The following is a 24,604-nucleotide window of genomic DNA, read 5'->3' as shown; positions in this document are numbered from 1 at the left end:
GTTTGAATTACATCTTATATTTTGTCTAACGTAACTTTCGCAATAACTGGCAACATTGTGGGTAGCACCGTCACAAGAACCGCAAGTGCTGATGGGTGGAGACGGGATGGTTGACTGCATCTATAAGCCACGTTTAAAGGACGACAGACTTAAACGTGGACGTGGTTTTTATCGTGGACTTATATAATAATGCGCTACTCAAAGATCGTCACTTATATTATGGAACAGTGTATTAAATGACAGCAGGGAGAAATACATTTCGTGAAAAACTGTTGTTGGGGACCATTTAAGAAAACACGACAATGTCCTTAACGCAAGCTTGCCGAAGTCTTGCCCTGTCTACATGGTTGCTGTCATTTTGTTTTGTGCATTTGTTGTGTTTGGACTTCACAGTGGCCGAGAAAGAGGAATGGTACACTGCGTTTGTCAACATCACTTACTTGGACCCAGTAACATCTCAAGTCAGGACAGAGAAAACTGAATGCGGGAGATACGGGGAACACTCCCCTAAAAAAGATGCTAGGGGATTTGTATTCATGCCTTCTTTACTGCAGGACAGACAGGTGTGTGACAGCAACACCAAATTCCCACTGCCCCATCCCAACAGTCCATGGATAGCACTGATAGCAGGAGGAAACTGTACATACAGAGAGAAGATAAGACATGCAGCCAGCCTCAATGCATCTGCTGTTGTCATATTCAATTTGGGCTCCAGCAATCCCAATGAGACCATTACTATGCCACACCAAGGTAAGAGAATAATATGTGGACAAATGTTCCGCTGGGAAACCTTGGGTCTGTCCATTTATGGTCTCAAAAGTCCCTAGATCTCAGTTGAATTTAGTATCTTTGGGATGTGGTGGACCAACCAGTTGGATCCTCAATGGTTCCACCATACAACCTACAAGACTTGAAGGATCTGCTGCTAACTTCTTGTTACTACAAAAGGACACCTTCAGGGGTTTTGTAGGGATCATGTGTCCATACACCTATTAGTTAAACAAATGCGTTCACATGCAGACATTTTTGAGTTTGCTCAACCAGTTATAAAATATCTTTATGTGTTCTGTGGAAAGCAGTTCTTCAAACATGATGTAAATATTTGAGTGTGCTGATGTTGACAAAACATTGGCAGAAATTTCCCATGATCTCTCGCTTCACTTCTTGTGTTTTCCATGACTTCTGCTTTGGTTGTGTTCACGTCTAGCTTGACATGCAGTTTCAACTCACTGTTTTGCACTATGATGGGTGTCGCACTTTTCCTCTTCCTGTCATGCAGTTTGTTTTTGGAATTCTTTGGTTCAGATTGAGTGTCAGCACCTCAAATATACAGCTTTTGAAAATATTAGGGGACTGGAAAATTATTTTCAGTATTTCTGAATTCATTTGTTCATTTTGTATTCTGGGTAGTATATTTTTCAAAACCTTTTTTCTCCCCCCCCCCAAAACATATATTTACAGTTATTTGCAGAAAATGAAAACTGGACAATTTGGTTAAACTAAGCATAAACAACACATTATTTAACATGGTTATAATAACAAGCTCATATCATAATACTAATGTTTTTACATGTATTTAAAAGTTCAAAAATGAATATTTGATGGAATAGCACTGATTTCAGCTTTCGTCTGTCTTGGAATGCTCTCAGTTTTTTACATTGTGTTGGGTGACTTTATGTCGGTCCTGAGATTTGCTTTTGTTGGAATTCAACAGACACTGGAATAAAATACCAGTAATACATGCAGAAATTAAAGGCAATTTTTTTATAATTTCCAAAGCTGTATACAGCATGTGTCCCTATTATTTTATGTTGCCATCATTTTTTTCACCTAAGAGTTCTTCTGAAAACAAAAGCCATGCTTTAAGATTTCTTTGTTAATTTGCTGTAGTGGCACTGATATAAACGCATGCACTGTAATACTAGTATCCTGTCCTAGAACTTCACATGTTAATATTTAACTTTGAACCAGTTGAACCCACTTTATACACAAACCAGGCAGTATTACAGCTCAACATTTACAGCTAATTGAACATGTGTTGACTAGGTTTTGTTTTAGGTACGGAAAAAAATTCCGGGAAACCAAAAGGAAATCTTTCTTTCATATGGTAAACATTAGTGCCTCTTATAATTTAAGTAGTAACACTTGTATCTCTGCCTAGACCTTGACAGATTGAGCAAAATGTTCCTCTCGAAACAGGCAAAAGATGGTTAAACATAGCAAGCAAAATATTTGCCTGTAGGCTACAAATATGGTAGCTCTGTAGATGATTAAGAGACCGCTACAAATGTGCCTTTAATCACATACTGTATATAACAGCCATTTCATTTCAATGTCTGTTGAACTCCAAAAAAGCAAACCTTAAGGGTGGCATAAAGTCACCCAACGGCAATGTGAAAAACTGAGACCATGACATGATGCATAAAGAAGCATTTTGATTTACATTTTTGAACTCTTAAAGGGGTGCTTCAGCGGTGTGTCATGCATTCTGACATCTTTACAGTGTTAAAGTGCTTGTCTTCTCATGCTTAACATGGTCAACTTGTCAAAAAACGAGTTGGGCGTATTACGTAGTATTTCTGTGCTCGATACACTCCCCCAGCGATCGTATAGGTTTCGGAAAGTTTTTTTCGAACATATAAAACTGTTTCATAACATTTTTTCTTAGTCCCTTATTGGACAATTCTCCCGGAGAAGCACGCCCACGTGGCAGCAAGGACAGCAGGAGAAAGAGCATGCGCAGACGTCACTTGTGTGCAGGAGAGAGAGAGAGAGCATACGTTCGCGAAGTTGAGGTGTTTGTTTGTTCACTGCATTTGGGTGATGAATGTTATATAAACGGTGGATGTAACGCTGGATTTGGAGATCGTTTGAAACTGATATATGGAGCCGTCCCAGCGCTAAAAGATGCCGGACATGAACCGCATGCGGTGAGTGAAACTGATGTCTGTGTTTTGTTGGCAATGGTTGCGCACGTGCTTTAGTTCAGCCTACCCCTCCCCCCGCACGCCATATGCTTTTGGAAATAATCGTACAGCTGTATCTATTTTTTATAAATGAGATCAAACTAAATACTCTTTGAAAATACGAAGTATGCGATACTACTCTATAGGTACTCAAGATTAATATGAGATTGGCAGAAACCGCGTGTGTTAGGGCCGCTTTAAATACACAAAAAACATAATACATTGTTTAAAAATTCATATGAATAACTTATTTTTCTTTGCATTATCCAAGGTCGTAAAACATTGTTCGAAGGCTGACTTGGGAAGTTTGAATGCGGTAATTTAGTTTTAGTACTTTAAAGATTTGAATATGCTGTAAATTTGAAAATGTGCGGGGATGTATGCTTGCTATAGGCCGTTGCTATGGTATTTAGGTTGTTGCTAGGGTGTTTCTGGCTGGTTGCTTCGGGTATTGTTAGAAGATGATAAAGAAGATCAGACATCTGATAGACCTGTTATTATGATGTGTCAAACAGGCTAGCAGCCCTGCGATCCCCGGATGTCTTAATTGCATGCTGTGAGCAGAAGCTCTATTTATAAGCTCAGTATTGTCGTCTCAGCACAGATGTTCCTGCACCGATGCAGCCACAGGGAATCATAAGGGGAACTTAAAGACACAGTCGCACTGACTGTCTGTGTCAGAAAATGTTAGTCTGTTTTCCCATTTAAGCACGAATAAGATGCTGTATACTATAACTTGAGTTATGCAGTGTGTTTGGCTGTTAGCAACTCTCTAATCAGATTACATTTCTGTTGTGCTCATGTCTCTCGTTCCCTTAGGTACCGGAGATGTGGTAGCTATCATGATTCCAGAGCCCAAAGGACGTGAGATCATGGCACTGCTGGAGAAGAACATCACCGTGGTGATGCACATCAGCATCGGGACACGGAACCTGCAGAAGTACGTCAGCCGCACATCAGTGGTGTTCGTCTCCATCTCCTTCATCGTTCTCATGATCATCTCGCTGGCCTGGCTGGTCTTCTACTACATCCAGAGGTTCCGCTACGCCAGCGCGAGAGATCGCAACCAGGTACAGTCACGCTAACAAACGCAGAAACTGAAACCGAAATGAACATTAAAGCGATGCCTAATCAGAATAAATGTACATTACTCATCAAAAAAGGAAACCTGGTTTTTGTAGAATTAAATTTATCCAGTGGGAATTTATTTGGATCATTGCTATAAAAATCTACAGATTCTGTCTTGATCTAATGACCGGTGGCGAATCGGCCTTCCATCGCAGAAAGAAATCTCAGAGACAAGGGTTCCAGATGCCAAGAGTTTAAACTTTATTTGCTCGAGCAAGCAAAGTGAGACACACAGAGTTCATCTGATGATGTCCAAAGAATACATATCTGACTCCATCTTTTATACAGTAACTTCAAGTTGTTTTTCACATTGTTAACCAATCATGCTTTGCCTGACATCACCTTCTACCAATCAGGTTTCACATGATATCACCTTTTTGTTAGTCCATCCTCTTTCTGAGTCGCTACCATTATATCGTATTTAGGTCTTAACCTGCTACGGTTAAATGTCAGGTTTACTAAGCTAGGACTTTAAACCTTTTGAAGTTCTTAAAAGAAAATGTGTCTTCAATGTGTATGTGTCTTCAAAGTGTCTGTGTGTTTGTAATGTTAAGCAGATGTCTAATGGTGCTGCTTGGTGCTCCTCATGGGCCAATAACCTTTGACCCATGAGGCCCTAGCCTTCGCTATGAGACTCATAGCCTTTGCTATATCAGAGAAGTGTATGAAACCTATAACTAACTTAAATGTATTATTTCATATAAGAAACTCAATACTGTAATAGAGTCGCAAACTACGTCACCGCAGGATAAAGCCCTTTCCCCTACAGATTAAATCCCATTGTAATAGAATGCGCTTGTGTCATTTAAGATACTTAAATTTATCTTTACTCAGGGTTTTTCCTATGAAGGTAAAATCGTGCCAAAAAGATTTGCATGCGCAGAATAACATTTGTAAAAGCGTACGTGACATTGCAAGCGTAAAAATATTTCCATTTGCAAAAAAGTGAATTGCATTTGTGAAGTTTAAAAAAATATTGAACGTCTGGTGGTATTCGCATGACAAATTGCCCGTTAATCTGTAATCGTAATCAACATCTTTTTAGGGCTGCAACTAACGATTATTTTAATTGTCAACTAATCTAACGATTATTTTTTCGATTAGTCGACTAATCTAACGATTATTATTTTAAGTCTAATAAAGATTTTTGGAATTAATCCTTTGGAAAACTTTGCAAATAAACAATAAGTTCTAGTATTTTCTTACATTATAAAGCAAATCATACTTTTTACTCCACTACATTTTATAAATAAATATTGTTGTTTTAACATTTTAATCCGTGTTTACATGAAAATCACCATCTTCTTTTAATTAAGTAGTACTTAAGTACTGTATCAAAGGTAAAAAAATGCACTTATGCTTTTTGTTGTCCTTATGTTGTTCCAATTGCTTCCATTGTTTCCCTCATCTGTAGGTCGCTTTGGATAAAAGCGTCTGCTAAGTGACTAAATGTAAATGTAAAAACATAAAAAAATGTGTATATGAAATACTAGAGCATGATATATGCTCTGTATTTTTTTCCTCCAAGTAATATCCGACTCTATTTTCAGTCTCATAATATAATTTAGTAAAAGTAAAATACTACTATCTGTCTCTGTTTATTGTACAAAACTATCACCGAATAAAAGACTCTAATGCAGTGGCGTTAAAGCGAGCCTGCGCACCCTGAACTCAGAATGATGCGCTTAATGCATTCGCTTCGTTATTTAAAGTTATGCGCATCCAGGACGCACAATGATGCGCTTAAAGCACCTACTCCTTCTGAAGTCCCGAGGATCATTTTGCTCCCCAAAGTAAATAATAGTTAGAACACAGCGAGAAGAGATGATATGTTACATGTTTAACACATAGTGCATTGCATCAATCCGACAGTATACATCAGAGGTTTAAAAAGAGTTATTTCGTATGAAGACGCAACATATTCAGACCGCTTCCAGTGCTTCTAATAAGCTAAGCTATACTCAGCGAGTAACGTTAACTCACAGTCTCTAGCAAAATACATTTTAAACAAAACCATAGACTATCATCTTGTCATTATGAAGAATAATGAAAACATTGGAACATCTTGGAAAGAGTCCTGACCGTCACCGTACACACGCATGCTGACTGGAGATTGACAGACAGCACCAGCGGAGGTCAGAGTTTCTTAATTATGCTATATTGGTTTATTCCTCGCATAAAGCTATCGAATGACATAAAAAGTGCATTGGTGGTTTCATGATAGTCAGTCCTTTTTGAAGCTTAAGAGTAATTATGCAGGGTCACAATCTGCAAAGGTTCACATACACTAACTTACACTAGTACAATAGCGTTAATGTAAATCATTAATGTAAAGCGTAGTTTTACATCAAAAGTAAATTACAAAAAAGTAATTTATTATGAAAGTCTACATCTAGTCCCCTCTCCGTCCGTTTGTGATTGCGTGTCCATGCTGTGATGATCGCATTCCGGGGGTAACGTTAGGGGGAATTCCTCCGTCCATTCACTATCTTACTGCGTCCGAGGTCTCGATCGCTTTTTGTCGGGTGAATTATACTTTCTCTTGTTCTGCTGATTATTGAACACGCCCGGACAGAACTGCTATTACAGCAGATAAACGTAAATAATACGAAGCGTTGACGCATTTCACACACGTCGACGTATTTGTAGTCGACGCGTCGTTGCAGCTAGGGCTGTCACGATTATTAAATAATCGTCTCATCGCGATTGTTTGGCCTCATCGCGATGGTTTCAGATCATCGCAATTATTTCACATCTCTATAGAAGACACTAGGGGGAGCTGTAGTGCATCTGCATATTACATATTTTAGTGTATTGATTGTAACTAAAGCATTGTGATACTGTACCACCACAACACAATAAAAACTAAAGCATATACCATAAAAATAACCTGCAGTACAATTTAATATTATTTAAGATAATCTCAGTGTGAAAACCAGTCTACCAAAATTTCAGTAACATAGAAGTAAAATTTTATTGTATCTTGTAAGTGAGAAAAAAACAGACTAGAAGCAATTCTATGACTGATAGCATATCAATGGTGGCTTCACTCCTGATCAATTTACTTAATTTACAAGTATATGGCAGTTGTATTATTGACAGTTAAAAGCCTAAACCTAAAATATATGATAAACCAATATTTTCCGATGTATTTCCAAGAAAAAAAAACATATTTTTTATATTCAGAACAATATGGTCGTTTCAAAGCTGAATCAAAAATGTATGAGAATTAAATGTCAAAGCTCTAAAACAGACAATTAATCGCCATAATCGTCAAAGCCCTAAAAGAGACAATTAATCGTCATAATCGCAATGATTTACTAGACAATTAATCGTCAGCCAAATTTCATAATCGTGACAGCCCTAGTTGCAGCACTACATCTTTTACATAAAGTTGTCTGTGCTTTAGAGGTCACGTGTCATCGATTGTGTAGTTTGCGCTCACCGTGGTGCTGAACTTCAGACGAGGTTCACAAATGGCTACTACGCAGAAGAAGGCAAAAACTGACGTTCGGTCATTTCAGCCGTCTTGGAGAGGAGAATTTGTTTTTGTTTTTCAAAAAGATCGTGCCGTATGCACTTTATGTTTAGAAAATGTTGTGTGTCGTACTTCCAGCGTTAAGCGCCATTTTGAAACAAAACACGAAAAATCCTTCAAAGATAAGGCAGAGTCCATCAGACACGCTGTGTCCAGTTATGAGAAACAAACCGGCAGTCTTCGTGTTTTTACTAGATTGAAAAATAATGCTTCTGAAGCAAGTTACCGACTTGCTCATTGCATTGCGAAACACGGAAAGCCATTCACTGACGGGGAGTACATTAAGGATGCTTTCCTCTCTAGCGCAGAGGTCTTGTTTGATGGGTTACCTAACAAAGAGACTATTATATCGAGAATCAAAGATATTCCCATGTCAGCCAGAACTGTTCAGAGACGCATAGAAGAAATGGCAGAAAGTGTCAATGAGCAGCAAACAGCTGGGCTGAAGGATGCAATGGTGTTTAGTGTTGCGCTGGATGAGAGTGTGGACATAAATGACATACCACGTTTGGCAATCATGGCAAAATATTGTGATTGGAATGTAAGAGAGGAACTCTGTTGCCTAAAATCAAAGACTGACACAACAAAAGGGGAAAACATTGCCAAGGCATTTTTTGAGCACTTTGAGGAGCGAGGGGTTGACATCGGAAGAATTTTTGCAATTACAACAGATGGAGCCCCTGCCATGGTTGGCAAACAGAAAGGAGCTGTCAAATTAATTGAGGAAAAAATGGGTCACCCCATTATGAAATTACACTGCATAATACACCAAGAGAACCTGTGTGCAAAAATGTCAAATTCAGATCTTAATAGCATTATGGCTACAGTTGTAAAGATTGTTAATTTCATAGTTAAGCGATCTTCCCTCACACACCGACAGTTCCAGTCCCTTCTCGAGGAAATGGACTGCACGTACAAAGATATTCCTCTCCACTCGGCGGTTTATTGACAAGCTGGCAGTTTTCTCAAGGGATATCGCTACCTCCACATTCCGATATTTCAAACATGTACGGGAGCTGTCCGCGCAGTGCAGCGTTAACACGAGTGAAATATCCAAATACATGTCCGAACTCGAATTGGAGTTCACAACACGTTTTGGGGACTTTCGGAAACATGGACCAATGTTCCTGTGACGAGGGAGGCGTGAAGAGAGCCGTGGGAGGAGCAAGCGAGGCCGGTGATGCGATTGCTAATGAGCGTCAGCTAGGCCTCTTATCTCTCACGGAGGAGATCGGAAGCATAAAAGGCCGAGCGGCAGGAATATACGGCGAGAGAGGACCGGGCCCGGACATTAGTTAAGTTTTGTTTATGTGTTTATGTTCGTGTGGCCGGCAGTCGTCCTTGAGGGGCTGCCGGCCTGTTTTTACTGCTGATTTATTGTTTATTTACTTTGATTAAAGTCTTTTGATTGTTCGCTGGTTCCCGCCTCCTTCCTTCCCTTTTATTGAGCTTTATTACAGTTCCCTTTTTGATTAAGCCTGCGAGCTTCGATGGACACGAATTCGATGCATCTCTGATAGAGTGGATGGATACACAGGACATGGAAATGCAGCTAATTGAGCTCAAGAGTTCAGCAATCTGGATGACAAAATTTGCAGAACTCTGCAAGGAGTTGGAAACCACAGCAGTGAACAATCAGCGATCTTGCATTTTTACATGCTGGGTATCATTGCCAGAAAATTTGGCTTTTGACGGTTTTCGGATCGACATACCTCAGCGAGCAAATATTTTCACACATGAACAATGTGCTCTGTCCCTCTCGCAATCGCTTGACTGTTGATCATTCCGAAGCATGCGAGACACTTGAGGTGGCGCACTACACTCCCAAGATAACAGAGCTCAGCAAAGGAAAACAGGACCAGGGCTCACACTAACTGGTATTTATAAGTACTGTACATCTGTTTAATCTTGCATTAGCCTACACTGGGCCATGCTGGTATTCCTTGGCTTAACACTGAAAAGCAGCATTAAAACGTGATTCCAGTACTATTTGTTTTCCAAACTCTTGCTGCTCTGCTTTTTGTTCTATAAAAATGTTTTATATACATATGTAACAGTTTCAGTTATTAAAGAAATATGTGAAAATAAAAAATAAAAAGATGGTAACTATAACACGTGTGAAAAAGCAGCATTAGAACTGGATTCCAATACTATTTGTGTTTTATACTCTTGCTGTCTTCCTTTAAAAGGAGCAAAATATTTTGTATAAACAGTTTCAATTTTTAAAGAAATTTGTGCAATTTTGTTATATTGAAAAATAAAGATGATAGTCTATTCAAACTTTTTCTTTTTCTGTTTTGTGTTTTATAGCCATATAGTATAAGTATACGAATAATGTCAATCTAAAAAAAAATAATATTGTTGTTCAATTACATGTAATACTAAACGTTGATGTTAAAATGGCACAGTGGTTGCCATGAAAAAAATAAATGGCACAGCACTTCAAAAAGGTTGCCGACCCCTGCTTTAATGCATGCACCCGATGATCATAGATATCTAATATATGAAAATAAATATATGTGCGTTTATCTGTTTTGTGCACTCAGACTGCTATTATTAATTAAAGTGTTTTGAATTTATACACCCTAGCTCGCGTGTTATTCAAACGTGACCGCGTCACTGTATTATAAGAAATTACTTTAAAATACCGGTACACTGTTAACATAGTGTGTAACGTGTTAATATTTGTTAGTAAATAAGATATCATAAACTGCTAAGGTAAGGTTTCTTTTTTATTGTAATTAAAATACGATTCTTTGTTCATTCATAATACCAAATGTAAAACGTTTAAACTTAAATTGTGAAAACGTAAGAAATGTAGAACTTTAAAATTAACCAAGGTTAAGAATACGTATTACATTGCGCTGTAACTAATGTTAATAAATTGGACCTTATTATAAAATGCTTACCATAAACAGCTGTATTGTCCTTCTCCAATATTTTAATGGGTCGCTTTCAATACATACGATTCTAATGTTCCTGAATAATCATGGTCTTCTGTTTATTTTAATATACTGTTTACATAAACAATTATTCACTCCTCTATCACAGTAACAGCACACCTAATAAAACACCATAATGCGTGCCAATGATCCAATGTACCCGCGAGTAAAACGCCTCATATAATATATTTTACATTATTAACATTTTTTGATAATGTCAGAAGCACTAGCGAGGTTAACAGACAACAGAAGACATTTTTTGTCATTTTCTGAAACAGAAAGTGTGATGACAGGAAGGATTGGGTGATGTTTTTCTAGCACAACGAGCTTCCTTTACTGTAACGTTAGTTTATTTTATCGATATAATGCAGGACCAAACCAGACAGACATAAAGAATAAAATTAGACAGAGAACATCATCACTGGATTTTTTAGATGCAGTTCAGTAGTTAAAATCAGCAAGTACCTGCCTCAGGTTGCTGTCCCATAAACAGTACAAACCTTAAATTAAGACAAAAACAGCAATACTAGAGCCCCCTCTTAGCTGCGAGGTGTTTTAAATTAAGCTCATAACTTTAAACAGGAGATAATAAAGGTATTAAGCTCATTTGCATTATTTATACAAAGGCATTTAATCCATACACTCTTGTTAGACTGCTGTAACCGGAACATCATTTAACCTGCTTTGAACGATGTGGAAGACAAAAACCCGGAAGTGTGAAAAAGGCCTATTGTCTTTGTAGCTCATTTGATGTTTTTTGCAGAGGCGGTTGGGGGTCGCTGCAAAAAAGGCCATAAGCAAGTTACAAGTACGGACCATCAGGAAGGGAGACAAGGTGCGTGTCTTTGATTTCTTTTCAGTAGACATTTATCAACCCACTGGAGTCATTTGGATTACTTTTTTGATGGATGGATGTTCTTTTTCGAGCCTCTCGCCATTTGGAGTACATTTTAAGATAATAATTAGTTTGTGCTCCTCTTTCTAGGAAACCGAGTCGGAGTTTGACAATTGTGCAGTGTGTATCGAAGACTACAAGCCAAATGATGTTGTGAGGATACTGCCATGCCAGTAAGATTCCAGTCAGACATTTTGATTAATTCTAGAGTTATGAATCTCAGATACGCCCCTGTGGCTAAGCACAGTAGACCATTACATAGTTGTATTTTTGTTTAATATTAAGTTTGAACGCCTCTGTGCTGTTTTTGTTAGCCATGTTTTCCATAAGAACTGTGTGGACCCTTGGCTACTGGAGCACAGAACCTGTCCAATGTGCAAAATAAACATCCTCAAGACATTGGGCATCCCGGTAAGACTGGGCTACTTTCTGAAACCTTTGATCCTGGGTTTTGCCTGAACATTCTATATGTAGTTTCTTACAACGCTGTAATTTACCATCTAAACAGCCCGATACAGACTGTTATGATGACATCCCTCAGGACTATGAGGTGTCAATCGGGGACCCGCCCACAAATCCTGTGACGGGGGCCAGTGAGGTCACATTGGGCGAGAACTCTGTGGTGTTGGATCCAGCTGTCAGAACAACAGGCCTGTCACACATGTACCATGAGATAGACTCCTTTCCACAGGTCGGAGAGAGCAGTGAGTATCCAGAAATGGTGTGTGGTGTTTTATACAACAGCGAACTGTTAAAATCTATTCAATATGAAAGTGTCAATAAATCTGACTTTAATTGATGGCAATGATAAGTATTTAACACTGCAGTCATATATACATACATACACATACGTAAATATATACTGTATGCATACTATAGGGAATTGAATACACACAGTGTACACATAATATACAATAAACACATATGTGCACAATATACACATACAGTAACACCGTGGCTACACCGGACGTGACACGGCACGCAGCTTGTTCTAATGGGATTCTCGCTCCGCATCCAGTGTGGACAAAATTGAAAATGATAATTGGTTCTAATGCGTTCTGTTGTCTTTTGTTGTGTCGCATCACACCGCGTCTGGTGTAGACACGGTTTAATATGTACATTGAAAGTAGCAAGTAATGCAGACATTGAAAACTTGGAGTTTTTTTGATTACAGTTTAGTATAGGGCTGCGCGTATAACAATAATGATATGCATATCGCAATGGTTTGCAATAACTGAATTGTTTTAAAAATTCAAAAAGTTACTTATAGACCACTTTGGATGAATTAAACAACGTCGATCCAAAGCTTGCACCATTATTCTATCGCACATCGCATTATTTAGCAAATTATTGCATATCACATTTTTCTATAATATCGTGCAGCCCTATTGGTTATATATTGTTTTCAATAAATTTTAAAACGATTTCAATTGATTTTAGAAAAAAATCGTGTTGCGTATTGAATATCGCATTATTTAGCATGCTATTGCATATCGTATTTTTTATCTTTAATATTGCACAGCCCTAGTTTAGTATTAGTATTTTTTATGTCGAAAGCACTAAACAGAATTGAAAAACAGGACTTTCCAAACTTAAGGAAGCCATTAGAAAACAAATGAATTACATTTACAGAGGACTGTAAATTTAATGTGTTGTATAACATACAGTATGCATAATAAATGCACTCCCCAAGAAATGCGATCTGTCCAGTTGTAAAAACCGGCGAGGCATCATGCTTTTATCTGTTCCCAGCAAGATAAGATTGATGCGCATCACGCTGGAAAGACTGAAGGAGGCTCTAGACAAACGGCTGAGAGATGAGCAGGCTGGCTTTGGACAGAATAAGACTAAGAATATGTCTTGTGTAGACCATATTGTAACCCTGCGCATTATCATCGAGCAGTCCTTGGAATGGCAGTCTCCACTCTATATAGTCTTTGTGGACTTTCGAGAAGGCTTTTGACAGTGTGGGTAGAGAAGTTGTATGCAAGCTAATGGCACACTATGGGATCCCACCCAAGTTTGTCTCCATCATCCAGCATTTATACAGCCAGGTTGTATAGAAAGGAAAACTTACAGAACATTTTGAAGTGCAGACTGGAGTGAGGCTGGGTTGCTTGCTGTCACCGACCATTTTTCTGATGGTAGGTGATTGGATATTAAAAAGCCACAGAAAATGCAAACGCAGGGATCCGCTGGTCCCTCACTAAACAGCTAGAGGACCTCGATTTCGCAGATGATATCAGCCTATTGTCACACAGGCACGGATCAGCTCGCAGAGAAAGTTGGCCTCAAAATAAACATCAATAAAACAGAAACCATGAGAGACCGACATGGAGACGGTGCACCGAAGCTGAGATGAAGGCAGCTGGATGGTCGTGGGCCCAGCTGAAGAGAGTCGCTCAAAACCGAGTTCGCTGGAAGACTGTTGTTGAGGCCCTATGCTCCCTCGAGGAAGTTGCGGAATAAGTAATAATGCATAAGTACGGACAGGAATGTAAAAAAAAGACTTTAATATACTGTACATCTTGGGAATTACAGTAGAACAAGCTAGAAGAAATCAACAGGGGGGTTCTCAACACGGGGGCCGGGGCCCACAAGGGGTATAAATAAACAAGAGGAAGTTAATTAAACTAGACACAGGCGGTAACTAACACAACAAACAGGAACTCAATGAGAAACTACGACAACAGACATTGAACCAGTTAGTGTGACGCATGACTAAACTAACAGAGACCAGAGACACAATCAAAAACACAAGGACATTAGAAAGACAGTCCTGAGAGAAAATGTTTATTTTGTGATCTCAGACATGATTAAAGTAATGTTAGGTTTTATGTCATGTTATCTGGGCGTTACAGAAATCCACATGTCTCCAGGGTTCTGTGAAATCAAGATGGTGTGTTTCATTTCCTCTGGTTCTACATTTAATCTGTGCCAGCGTGTTTCAATTCCTGCTCTTATATATTTAGGACATTCTTTTGTACGAGTGGCCATTCAGGCTGATAGAAGCTCATCTGCTCTTGTTCTCCGTGTAATGTGTGCTTGTGTGCACATGCAGCACTTTGCTGTCAGTCGTTTAACTGTTCCTCTGATGTCATCTTAAAGCAAGTCAACGTGATGTCAAAGAAGTTGTCCCTAAAAGGGAAGTTCACTCCGAATTTACTTATCTTCATGCCATCCAATCCCTGTATACAGTACGACTTGCTTTCTTCAGTGCAACACAAGCTAGTAGTTTTATATAAAAATGATGTCATGTTACTTTCTTATATGGTATCTAAAATGGCGAAGCACACGCATCCATCGGGTGTTTTCTGACGCAAAATGCATATTTGTGAGAGAAATCAATTAGTCACCTGTGTCACCAGTATGATGTAAAGTTACCGCAGTGCTGCCATATTTGAATTTCCATGACGTAATTTTGTCTCCTCTGTTTCCTTAGGCGAACAGCAGCCCTCTTTTAGTCATGATTCAGACACTTCCCTCATCATGCCGGTGGAGCTGGTCCTGTCCGACCTTCAGTCTGAACCAGAACATGAAGATGTGAAGTCCTGAGAGGTCGCCGTAGGGGCAGATGGACTCAGCTTGCCATTAAGGGAGCAGGTCTGTAGTGGACCCAAAACAAACAATGAAAGCACACGAGGGCAGTAGCAGCACAAGGTGTGCAATGATCTTTTCTGAGCCCGTGACCTCATCAGCTTTTTGTTCCACTGTCACAGAAACTGCTTGTTTTTATTCCACAAGTATGTCGATATGTTTCTGCTCTTCTTTTCCTGAGCGTGTGTACAGTAGATTGAGAAAGCAACCCAACTTTTTCCATTTGAACATTTCCATTTCGTGGAAATTTTGACTGTTTAGCTTCTCCAAGGGATCACTGCCAATACATGCAATATTCCACAACGAATTTATATCTAGACACAAAATGCATAGATTTATGTGTCAAACGCAGTTTGTGTGAACTACAGCCAGCATCAGTGAAAATTCAAGTTTATCATATACTAGTGTTGTCTCACGCTGAGTTGTCCTCCAGCCAAAGATAACCAAGATCAAAACACCTTTGTATTTAAGAACTTCTGAGATTAACCGAAATACACCGAAAGTGTCTTGTTAAGAATTTATTATAGAAATATCAGAAAACAAAGTGACACATTAGGCAAACCAGCCAGAAAAAGGTTTAGTAGGCACAATATTTTGCCCCATCTCTACTTTCTGAAATATCACCAGGGCTTATATTCAGAATGGACACTATTAGTGTATTTTTGTTATTGCAAGTGTTGTGTGTCTTATCACACCATCCTCTGAGGTGGACCTTTGCTTCTACCACATTCATTTAGGGACGCGATCAGTGTTTTAGCAGCTGTTTCCAATGCAACCGTTTTTGTGCATCCTTTGAGATGTCTGTGTTATAGATAATATGTTTGTCAATCACGATGAGACAAAAGCACAACCTATACACTTTTCACACAATTTTGTTTTGACAGGAAGCTAAATATAAACATGCTGCATAGCTCAAGCATTTTGGTTCGCATACTTTAGTCAAGCATGTTTTTGGCCTTAAAAGGGATAGTTCATCCAAAAATGAAAATTCTTTCATAATTTACTCACTGTCATGAGTGATTTCTGTATGATTTTCTTTCGTCTGCAGCACACAAAAAAGATATTTTGAAGAATGTTGATAACCGAACAACATTGGTCCAAGCGACTGCCATGGAATCGACACAAAACCACTAAGATGTTGAATCTCAAAATATCTTATTTTTTGTTCCACAGAAGAAAGAGCCATAAAGGTTTTGAATGATATAAAATAAAACCATGGTTTATTTTCCTATAGTTATGTTGCAGGTGTAAAAAATTCAGGGGGATCTAGCGAGAGCGTGATATTTATTAGCAGCAGATGTTTAATAGCTTTTGTCAGTAGCGGTTTATGTTGCCCAGTGTTTGTTTGGTCCAAAGTATCTAAAACAACGTGTGGTGAGTGAAAGTCTTGGGTCCATACAAAGTAGAATGCAGTTGGACAGACAACTGTATGACTTTACAGACTAAAGTGACAGTATGTAGTGGAGACAAACAGTGCAAAATATAAATAGACAGACTGTACAAAAAAGACAATATACATTATACGCATATGGACAGTATATACACATTAGACGTTGAACATACACATTAAATATGCAGGTGTACACATGAACGTGTATGTATAATGGATCAACCATATAGTGCACAAAGTACAGATATAAGTATGTAAGTTTGGTACTGGATGGTTATTGCATTAGGTGCAATGCATGATGCATTATAGTCCATGAAAATGTAGTGCATGGTAAAATAAGTGTGAGCTTGTGGAGTGTATCACTACAGCTGTTCCTGCAGTATTAAAAGTAAGTCATACGGTACAATAGTGTTGTGTTGTATGTATGATGCAAGGATGTGAGTTTTCTGTCTGCATTGAATGTCCAGATGACCCACTACTACATTTGACAAGATGCACGCTGTGCAGAATACCACATCCCACAATGCACTGCACTTATCTTGACCTTTCAATTCCAGCATGGATAACTGGAAATCATATCAGCCAGGCAGCACTTACTTAATGAAGTCAAGCAATGTAACACTAGAAAACACAAGTTTTCAACATTTATAGTTGTATAATGCGTAAAAAGTTTCACATGCATTCTTTTTAAAACGTTCAGTAGCCAAACAAACATTATGAGTTTGGGGTTGTAGATGCTGCTCGTGTTTCATACACACAAAACAATCATATTTGTCACCCCCTAAACTTGGCAGTGTAAATGTAGCCGTTTTGTTAATCTCTTCACCATAACAAAGAAAATTATCAGATGTTACAATGTAAAAAAAACAGTTACATCAAATCTACAGCATTTGAATTTTACCCATGGTGCTTTTTGGTTGCTGAGAAGTCGGAATCATCCTGCTTTTAAACATGACTGATATAAATGGCTGTTTGCTTTTTATGTTGCCCAAAATAAAAGTGACTGTTGAATGAATATTTTAATATCAAATGGTTTATTTTTCTAAAAAAAAGGCACCTTTAAATAGATTGCACATACAGTCCTTTTAGAAATATTAATGCAAACTTTTTTCTTTCATCTCATTGAATTGTTTTGTAACATACAGCATGCAGTTTACAGTCTATATTTCTGCAAACTACATAAGGTATCGAGTCATTTTCTTCCGATATTTAATTGTGGGACCTAAAATGCACTGCCCTTAGTAGACGTTCATACCCAGAATGCATTGCTCCAGAAAGTGGGCTAATGTGCAATGCACAAGAGAATGTTCAATACTCTAATTAACCAAAGCTTCAGTGTTTTTTTTTTATGCTTTATTTGACATGCTTGTATATTTCAGGTCACGTGTTAGCATAGGATGATATTGTGTGAATGCACTTTTGTATTTAAATAATTTTCTTGTTATCATGATGGGTTTTTAAGTATTCTGAAGGACTGTCTGTTGTAGTTTACTGTAGTATACTGTAGTCACGCAGGATGATATTGAGGTCTGTGATCCTAATATTAGTATCATTCTGTGTCGATTCAACCAGAGGTCTCCGGCTAAAAATCTTGATTATTGTTTTTTCCGAAGAGCAAAATAGCTACATAAAGAAAGCTTAAATATTAAAAGTCATTATCACTATTTACTAAATAATCCAATATTTTGCAGGGTCAAAATTTTCATTTTGAGATTTGGAGCTGAACTACAAAAATGTAAAAATTAAATTATTATAACCTTAGAAAAATAAAAGGTCGTCTAAAAGTAAAATAATGATGTTGCTATTTTACGGTCATTTTTCACCTCCTAATTTGATTCCAAATCTCTGGTGAAAATTGTAGGTAATGCTGGGGAAAAAATTATCCAATTTCATCACTAAATATTTTTGTCTTTCCTAGAAAAAATTCTATTTGACCCCATAGTACTCGAGGCTTCTGCTGTGTTATTTCAATCTGACAGCCAAAAAGCACACATTACCTTCCCTAATGTTTCTGGCATGTATAAATGTTTTGCTTAACGATAAGGATATGAATATGCTCTTATAATTTGGTGTGTATTTAATGATTTTAAATCAGTCAGGGTTGGTTTTTATTGTTTATTATCTTACTGTATCTGTATGATGTCATCATCTGTATAGGAATTAATTTGTGAGTCTATTAAAGGGGTCATGTTATACTCATTGCTTTCTAATGATTTTTTCTTTGAGGAGCACTTGTAAAAAATGTTCTGCCAAAAATTCGATCATATCATTATTTTTAAACGCATCTTCTCCTTGACCCTTATGTTTAAACGGGTCTGCTCTGCCTGTAGAAATACAGTATGTAAATATGGGCGGTCATGTCCATGTATTCAAATTTACCAAATATTAGTGGAATATTTGTAGTGGAAAAAGTTTTTAATGTTACCATTTTCATTGTATTTCTCCTGATATGACCCCTTTAGGAAACATATTATACAGTATGTACTGTTAGACAGTATTGTCAACATATAACAGTTGTCCCTGTTTACCTGTGCTTTTCTTGTTAAATAAATCCATGTTTTGTCATACACTGGACCTGATAGGCTTGATGTAAAGTTTTAATAATGTAAAATAATTAGATGATTTTATGTTCTTTAGGCAGGTTTAACTGAATTGCAGAAGCAAGCAACAATACAATACAGCATTTCGATAATGTAATTTATAAAAAAAAAAATTCAACTGAAACAGTTTTCCTGTTAAAATAAAAAAATCTTAAAAAACAATCTCCTCAGTAACCTCAAATACTTATTCGACATTTAATTCAACTCCTGCAGTTGCGGTCGCGTCATATTTGACCAAACTTGATATTACTTACATGTTGTAAGAATTCTTGTTTTTTTGTGTCCAGAGAAAGCATTGTACAGTATCTCCTTAAGAAAGCAAGACAGAGAGGAAAATGATAAAGCTTAGAGGGCTGCACAATCATATATGGCACATTTTATGTCCCCTTTGATAGATGTACAGTAAATGTTCAACACTTTTAATAGGCTTTTAATAAAACTGTTTTTGTCACCTATAAAAGGGTTATAATGCAGTAAACACATAGAATAAAATACATTAGTCCATAAGACAATAAATTTTGTTGAAAGTTTTTTATCCCCTGCTCATTTTGTAAGTAAGTTTTATGCTTTAAAAATGGAATTTAATTTCTTCATAGACAGACTAGTGTTTTGAGTGATCAAAGTGGTTCAGCATCTCATTTATTTCCATGAGTCTGTACAGCTAGCAAATAAACCGCAAATACCAGCAATGTTTGTTCCTGTCCTTTTATTACTAGAGCAAATATTTGAGATGATTCTTCTAATAATGTCCTCAGTGTTAAATTTAGGGGTGAAATGTATTGGATTATAATTATTTTTTATTTGATTTATTTAACCAGGATAATCCCATTGAGACTTCACAGTCTCTTCTTCCAGGGAAACCTGGTCAAGACAGCGGCACACAAAGTTTCACACAAAACAAAGACACATAATACTTAGTACCAAAAACTAATAACAAGTAAATCAAGAAAAACATGTACAGGAATCTTTTAAAACAGAATACAAAACACATTTAAAAGTGCATAATGATGGTAAGGACTCCAATTTAAGTACACTGCAAATCATTCCATGCCCAAGGGGCGTACAATGAAAAAGCACATTTACCAAATTCTGAGGACACTTTTGGAACTTTAATGGTGTAAATACGATTGAGATCTGGTGCAATAACTATTTGTGTACAATGTTAAAAGATTAGAAATATAAGAAGGTAATTTGAAGTGTGTACAGTATGTAAATCCAATAATGTAATTTTTTCATGTTTCTGTTTAGTGGACATGACATGACACACTTCATTATAGCGATTCAGTGGTTGCTGAATCACAGAAAAGCCAATATAGGAACACATAGGGATCATCTATTCCAAATGGCATTTAAGTCATGCAGTTGACATCTGGTGCAGGAACCAAAATAAAAAACATGTTAAAGCATTGTCAACAGAACATAACCATCTCTGACATAATATTTCAATGGTACTCTGCCACTGATTTATCTCTAGAGACAGAGATATATGTTTTTTTTCCCTGTTTTAGACTGATAGCCTGATGCCAATTTCAGTCTCAATCTTTTATCCTCTTCCAAAAAGCCCCTTATTCAGGTTCACTGACTTGACTTGACTTGACTTGACCCTAAGCATTTCTTTGCACAGGCTCACCCAAAAGCATGACCTCAATTTCTGACCTGTTCCTTAGCCTTCAGTTAGATCATCCTGAACTCTGTGTGCCATCCTGCGAGAGAACATCACTTTGAAACAGACCGTGCTTATGTTTCTCATAGATCAGACTTTGTTTAATTAGGCGTCAGCTGGCAGTGGAACATCCAATATTTGCTTTAAGGATGAATTGTGCGTCTTCTGTATAGAATGTTGTAAAAGCTCTTTGCATGTGGCTGATGCATGTGCTGAAAAGCCATCTATTCCAAGAGATATCAAACTCAAGGTACAGAATTTTGACCTTTTTAATAAATACCTTAAAAAGGCCCGATTTTGTTATTATTGCTAAAACACTGGTGTTTTTTAATTGTACACTGCCCCCTGGTGGCTGACATTAAAAAATAATTAGCTTGCATCTCCAACACATTTACAATGTCTATTAAATATCTATTAGGCTAATAAGAACAAAATTGAAACACTTAAACATAATTGTAAGTTTGTTTAAATCCACTATTTTAAAGTATCTATTTTATAATTACTGATAGGCTAGCATGCGTAGCAGGCCCGGCTCCAGATATGAGATGAAAGGTGAGCCAAGTGATTTTTCAGGTGGGTGGAGGGGGGGAAACTATATATATATATATATATATATNNNATTATATATATATATATATATATATATATAACAACGACTGATTTCCTGATCTATGTGACCGAGCTGATGTATAAGACCCTAAGAGATCACTAATATAGTTTGGGGACACGTTGTGTAACGCTTTAAAAACCCATAATAAAATCTTAAAATCAATGCTATACTTGACTGGAAGCCAGTGGAGAGACGATAGCACCGGGGTAATGTGTTCCCTTTTTTTGTGCCAGTCAGAAGCCTAGCTGCGGCGTTCTGCACGAGCTGAAGTCGAGAGAGTTGCCATTGACAAATCCCTACATAAAGTGAGCTACAGTAGTCTAGTCGCGAGGTAATAAAAGCATGGATAACAATCTTCAGATCTCTAAAACTCAAAAGAGGTTTTAGTTTAGAGAGAGTTCTAAGCTGATAAAAGCTGCTTCTTACAACTGAATTTATCTGTCTGTCAAAACTGAGAGTTGAATCTATTATGACGCCAAGATTTCTCACACTGTCTTTCACTGTCATTTTTATGGGAGCAAGAGCGTTGGATATCTTCTCTTTAGCCTTAGAGAGACCGAATAAAATAATTTCCATTTTAACATTATGGTGATCCAACCTTTAACCTCATCGAGACATTGCAATAGAGCCTGTAAAGACTGTTCATTCCAACCTTAAGCTGAAAATAGATCTGGGTGTCGTCTGCATACATGTGATAAGAAATGTGCCAACGGGCACATATATAATGAAAATAGTATAGGACTCAAAATCAAGCCCTGAGGCAGGCCATATTTTTAGGGAGTCATAATTTAAAGGAGCCATAGAGGATGAAATTAACAAAGAATGTCCTATCCTTAATATAGGACTGGAACCATTTCAAGGCAATTCCCACAAACCCCACCTCACACTCCAACCGATTTAACAGAATAGAATAATCTACAATGTCAAAAGCGGCACTGAGATCTAACGTAATTAAAACTTATCAACTCTATGGAAGGAGATGTGTTGCACTGCGTGAGGCAAATGGTGGTCACACCAGATACTGACTGGTTTTCGGACCCCCCAATACAGTAAAACTGCACATTTTAGAGTGGCCTTTTTCTGTGGCCAGCCTAAGGCACACCTGTGCAGTAATCATGCTGTCTAATCAGCATCTTGATATGCCACACCTGTGAGGTGGATGAATTATCTCGGCAAAGGAGAAGTGCTCACTTACACAGATTTAGACGGATTTGTGAACAATATTTGAGAAAAATAGGCCCTTTGTGTACATAGAAAAAGTCTTAGATCTTTGAGTTCAGCTCATGAAAAATGGGGGCAAAAACAAAAGTGTTGCATTTATAATTTTGTTCAGTGTACTGTATGTGTAAATGAATGATAAACGTTGTTATTGTAGAATTTACTATAGAATTTACTCTGTAGTAGCCTATTTACTATAGAATTTACTTTTGCAACTATTCAGTTAACCACTTTCTGATTAGGATTTTCTATAATAATAATAACAATACGATTTCATATTATTTTTATATAAATACAATAATATTGTTCATTTGTTAACACTCAGTACATTCTGTAACATCAGGTGTTTTTGTTTAGTGTACAGTTCAGCAGTAACAGGAATGCTCTGTTTTCATTGTCTCAGTTAACCTCAGCTAACCTTTAAACAGTTATTGGGTTGTTTATGAGTCATCTAAGAAAGCACTATTATAGAAAGTATAGATTTCATGGTTTCATTTTGAGTAATGTTTCTATGTTGTAAAAAGACATCCGTGGGGAAAGTTAACAGTCATTAAGAAACTCTTTGAACAATCCCTCATATTTGAACACCAAAAAGGCTTTTTGTGTGATGTTTCACCCCGAGAAAGTGTAAAATGTCAATAAATAAACATTTTATGATAACTCATATACACTATTCTATTGGCTATGTTGTTTTCTTGAAGTCAAGTGATGATGTTGTGCTGTCTCATGTTCGTAAAGTCAGTATGACAGCTGGGAAATACATTGAATGGCAAATTAAATGATGGTCAACATGAAATCAAAATGTGCCCCATTTTTTCTAAATACATGGTTCACTTGCTTTTTCGAATTCCCGATTAAATCAAGCTCCTAACACATTTTATCAAGCTCCTTCCTAGTATTTGTTAAATGCACTATTAAATGTTACATTGCTGAAGCAAAATGAGTTTAAAATTGATTTCTTTCTTTTTTTTTTGAAAGTCTTTCAATGAAATCAAACTTTTGAATCCCATGTACATTTTATCTAGTGTACTGCTTCGAATCTGTCTTAAAATGATTTTTGGAAATCTTTCTTTAAAAAGGGAAGCTCTACATTAGTGCGAAAAAGTCTCAAATCTCTATATGAAGTGAGAAGTAAGCGATAACTGAGAAATGTCACAAAAATGACTCATCCAGTCTAAATGCATGTCTGAATCAAGGTATACTTCACTCATGAAGGGAGAGTTTTGTTGTAGCCTAACATTTCATGGGAATTATGACATGCGTTGGAATTATCAAAAAATATCCCAGTTGACAGGAAATCTCAACATAATTTGAATGAATACTCATTGGTCAGATGTGACATTTAGCGGTCAGATTTTTTTGTATAAGTTAGATTCCATGTAGCACACTTTAAATGGCTACTGACTTCAGTAAATTCTCTTGGAGAACTTTAATATAAAATTGAATGTAGGCTATATGATGAGTATCAAAAACTAGGTTTAGGAATCCACAGTCAAGCAAAAAAAAAAACAGTGCTCATAACTAAATGTCAATTATCTCAAAGAATTTTCAAAAAATAAAGGTTTTAACAGTCACAATTTTAAGTCCCCATACTGTATGTAGCCTACCACTTTCAAAATCATTTCCAGCCTCTCACCACCCCCACTAACACAAGCTTATTGTTTTCTTCCTGTGGTTTGAGTGAATAAAGAGTTCCATCTCCAGCTGACTTTCACCCATCAGCGGCTGAGAAACCGCCGTGCAAACAGCTCTAGATGCTGTTTTTCTTCTGTAAAACTTTTCATGTGGTAGTTTATGTGGTTGTTGCGCTTCGCTCCGCTCCCACCTGTCACGTCACGGGCTGGGGGGTGCTAAACCTAAAATCACAAAGCGGTTAGCCACGTGGAAAAATAAATAACATATTTCAGATGCCATCATTTAAACCCACTTCATGGGGAAACACCACCTGCACACTGGTGTCTATTTTGATATTTACTCGACCTATTTATAAAGGCCATGTTTTTTTTGTTGTTGACACAAGTAGTGAAGCCAGTTGCAGAAAATAGACATTTTCATGA

General features: G+C 37.3%; 1 protein-coding gene across 4 annotated transcripts; it reads left to right on the top strand.

The window, feature by feature from the left end:
• The first annotated feature begins 69 nt into the window (after positions 1 to 69).
• Positions 70 to 19,824, top strand: rnf150a (ring finger protein 150a). Of its 4 annotated transcripts, none has more exons than XM_057331289.1 (7): positions 70 to 750; positions 3,786 to 4,036; positions 11,338 to 11,409; positions 11,560 to 11,642; positions 11,784 to 11,880; positions 12,011 to 12,190; positions 14,912 to 19,824. In XM_057331289.1, exons 1-7 carry the CDS (start codon positions 303 to 305, stop codon positions 15,014 to 15,016), a joined length of 1,236 nt encoding a protein of 411 aa, XP_057187272.1. In that variant the 5' UTR covers positions 70 to 302; the 3' UTR covers positions 15,017 to 19,824. The 4 variants fall into 4 exon arrangements, 3 of the variants coding, with proteins under 3 accessions (XP_057187272.1, XP_057187270.1, XP_057187271.1); XM_057331287.1 differs by having other exon boundaries at positions 11,978 to 12,190; positions 14,912 to 19,817; XM_057331288.1 differs by having other exon boundaries at positions 71 to 750; positions 11,978 to 12,173; positions 14,912 to 19,810.
• The last annotated feature ends 4,780 nt before the right edge of the window (positions 19,825 to 24,604 follow it).

Source organism: Triplophysa rosa, linkage group LG4 (assembly GCF_024868665.1).
Source record: "Triplophysa rosa linkage group LG4, Trosa_1v2, whole genome shotgun sequence".
Classification (NCBI taxonomy): Eukaryota; Metazoa; Chordata; class Actinopteri; order Cypriniformes; family Nemacheilidae; genus Triplophysa; species Triplophysa rosa.
The sequence above is the reverse complement of the archived record's forward strand: the minus strand, read 5'-3'. Positions and strand labels throughout refer to the sequence as shown.

Excerpts from the sequence above, each read along its gene's own strand:
- rnf150a (XM_057331287.1), top strand. The coding sequence starts at position 303 with ATGTCCTTAACGCAAGCTTGCCGAAGTCTTGCCCTGTCTACATGGTTG. Across the intron at positions 751-3,785 it reads CATTACTATGCCACACCAAG|GTACCGGAGATGTGGTAGCT; the intron begins GTAAGAGAATAA and ends TCGTTCCCTTAG. Across the intron at positions 11,881-11,977 it reads TCAAGACATTGGGCATCCCG|CCCGATACAGACTGTTATGA; the intron begins GTAAGACTGGGC and ends CCATCTAAACAG.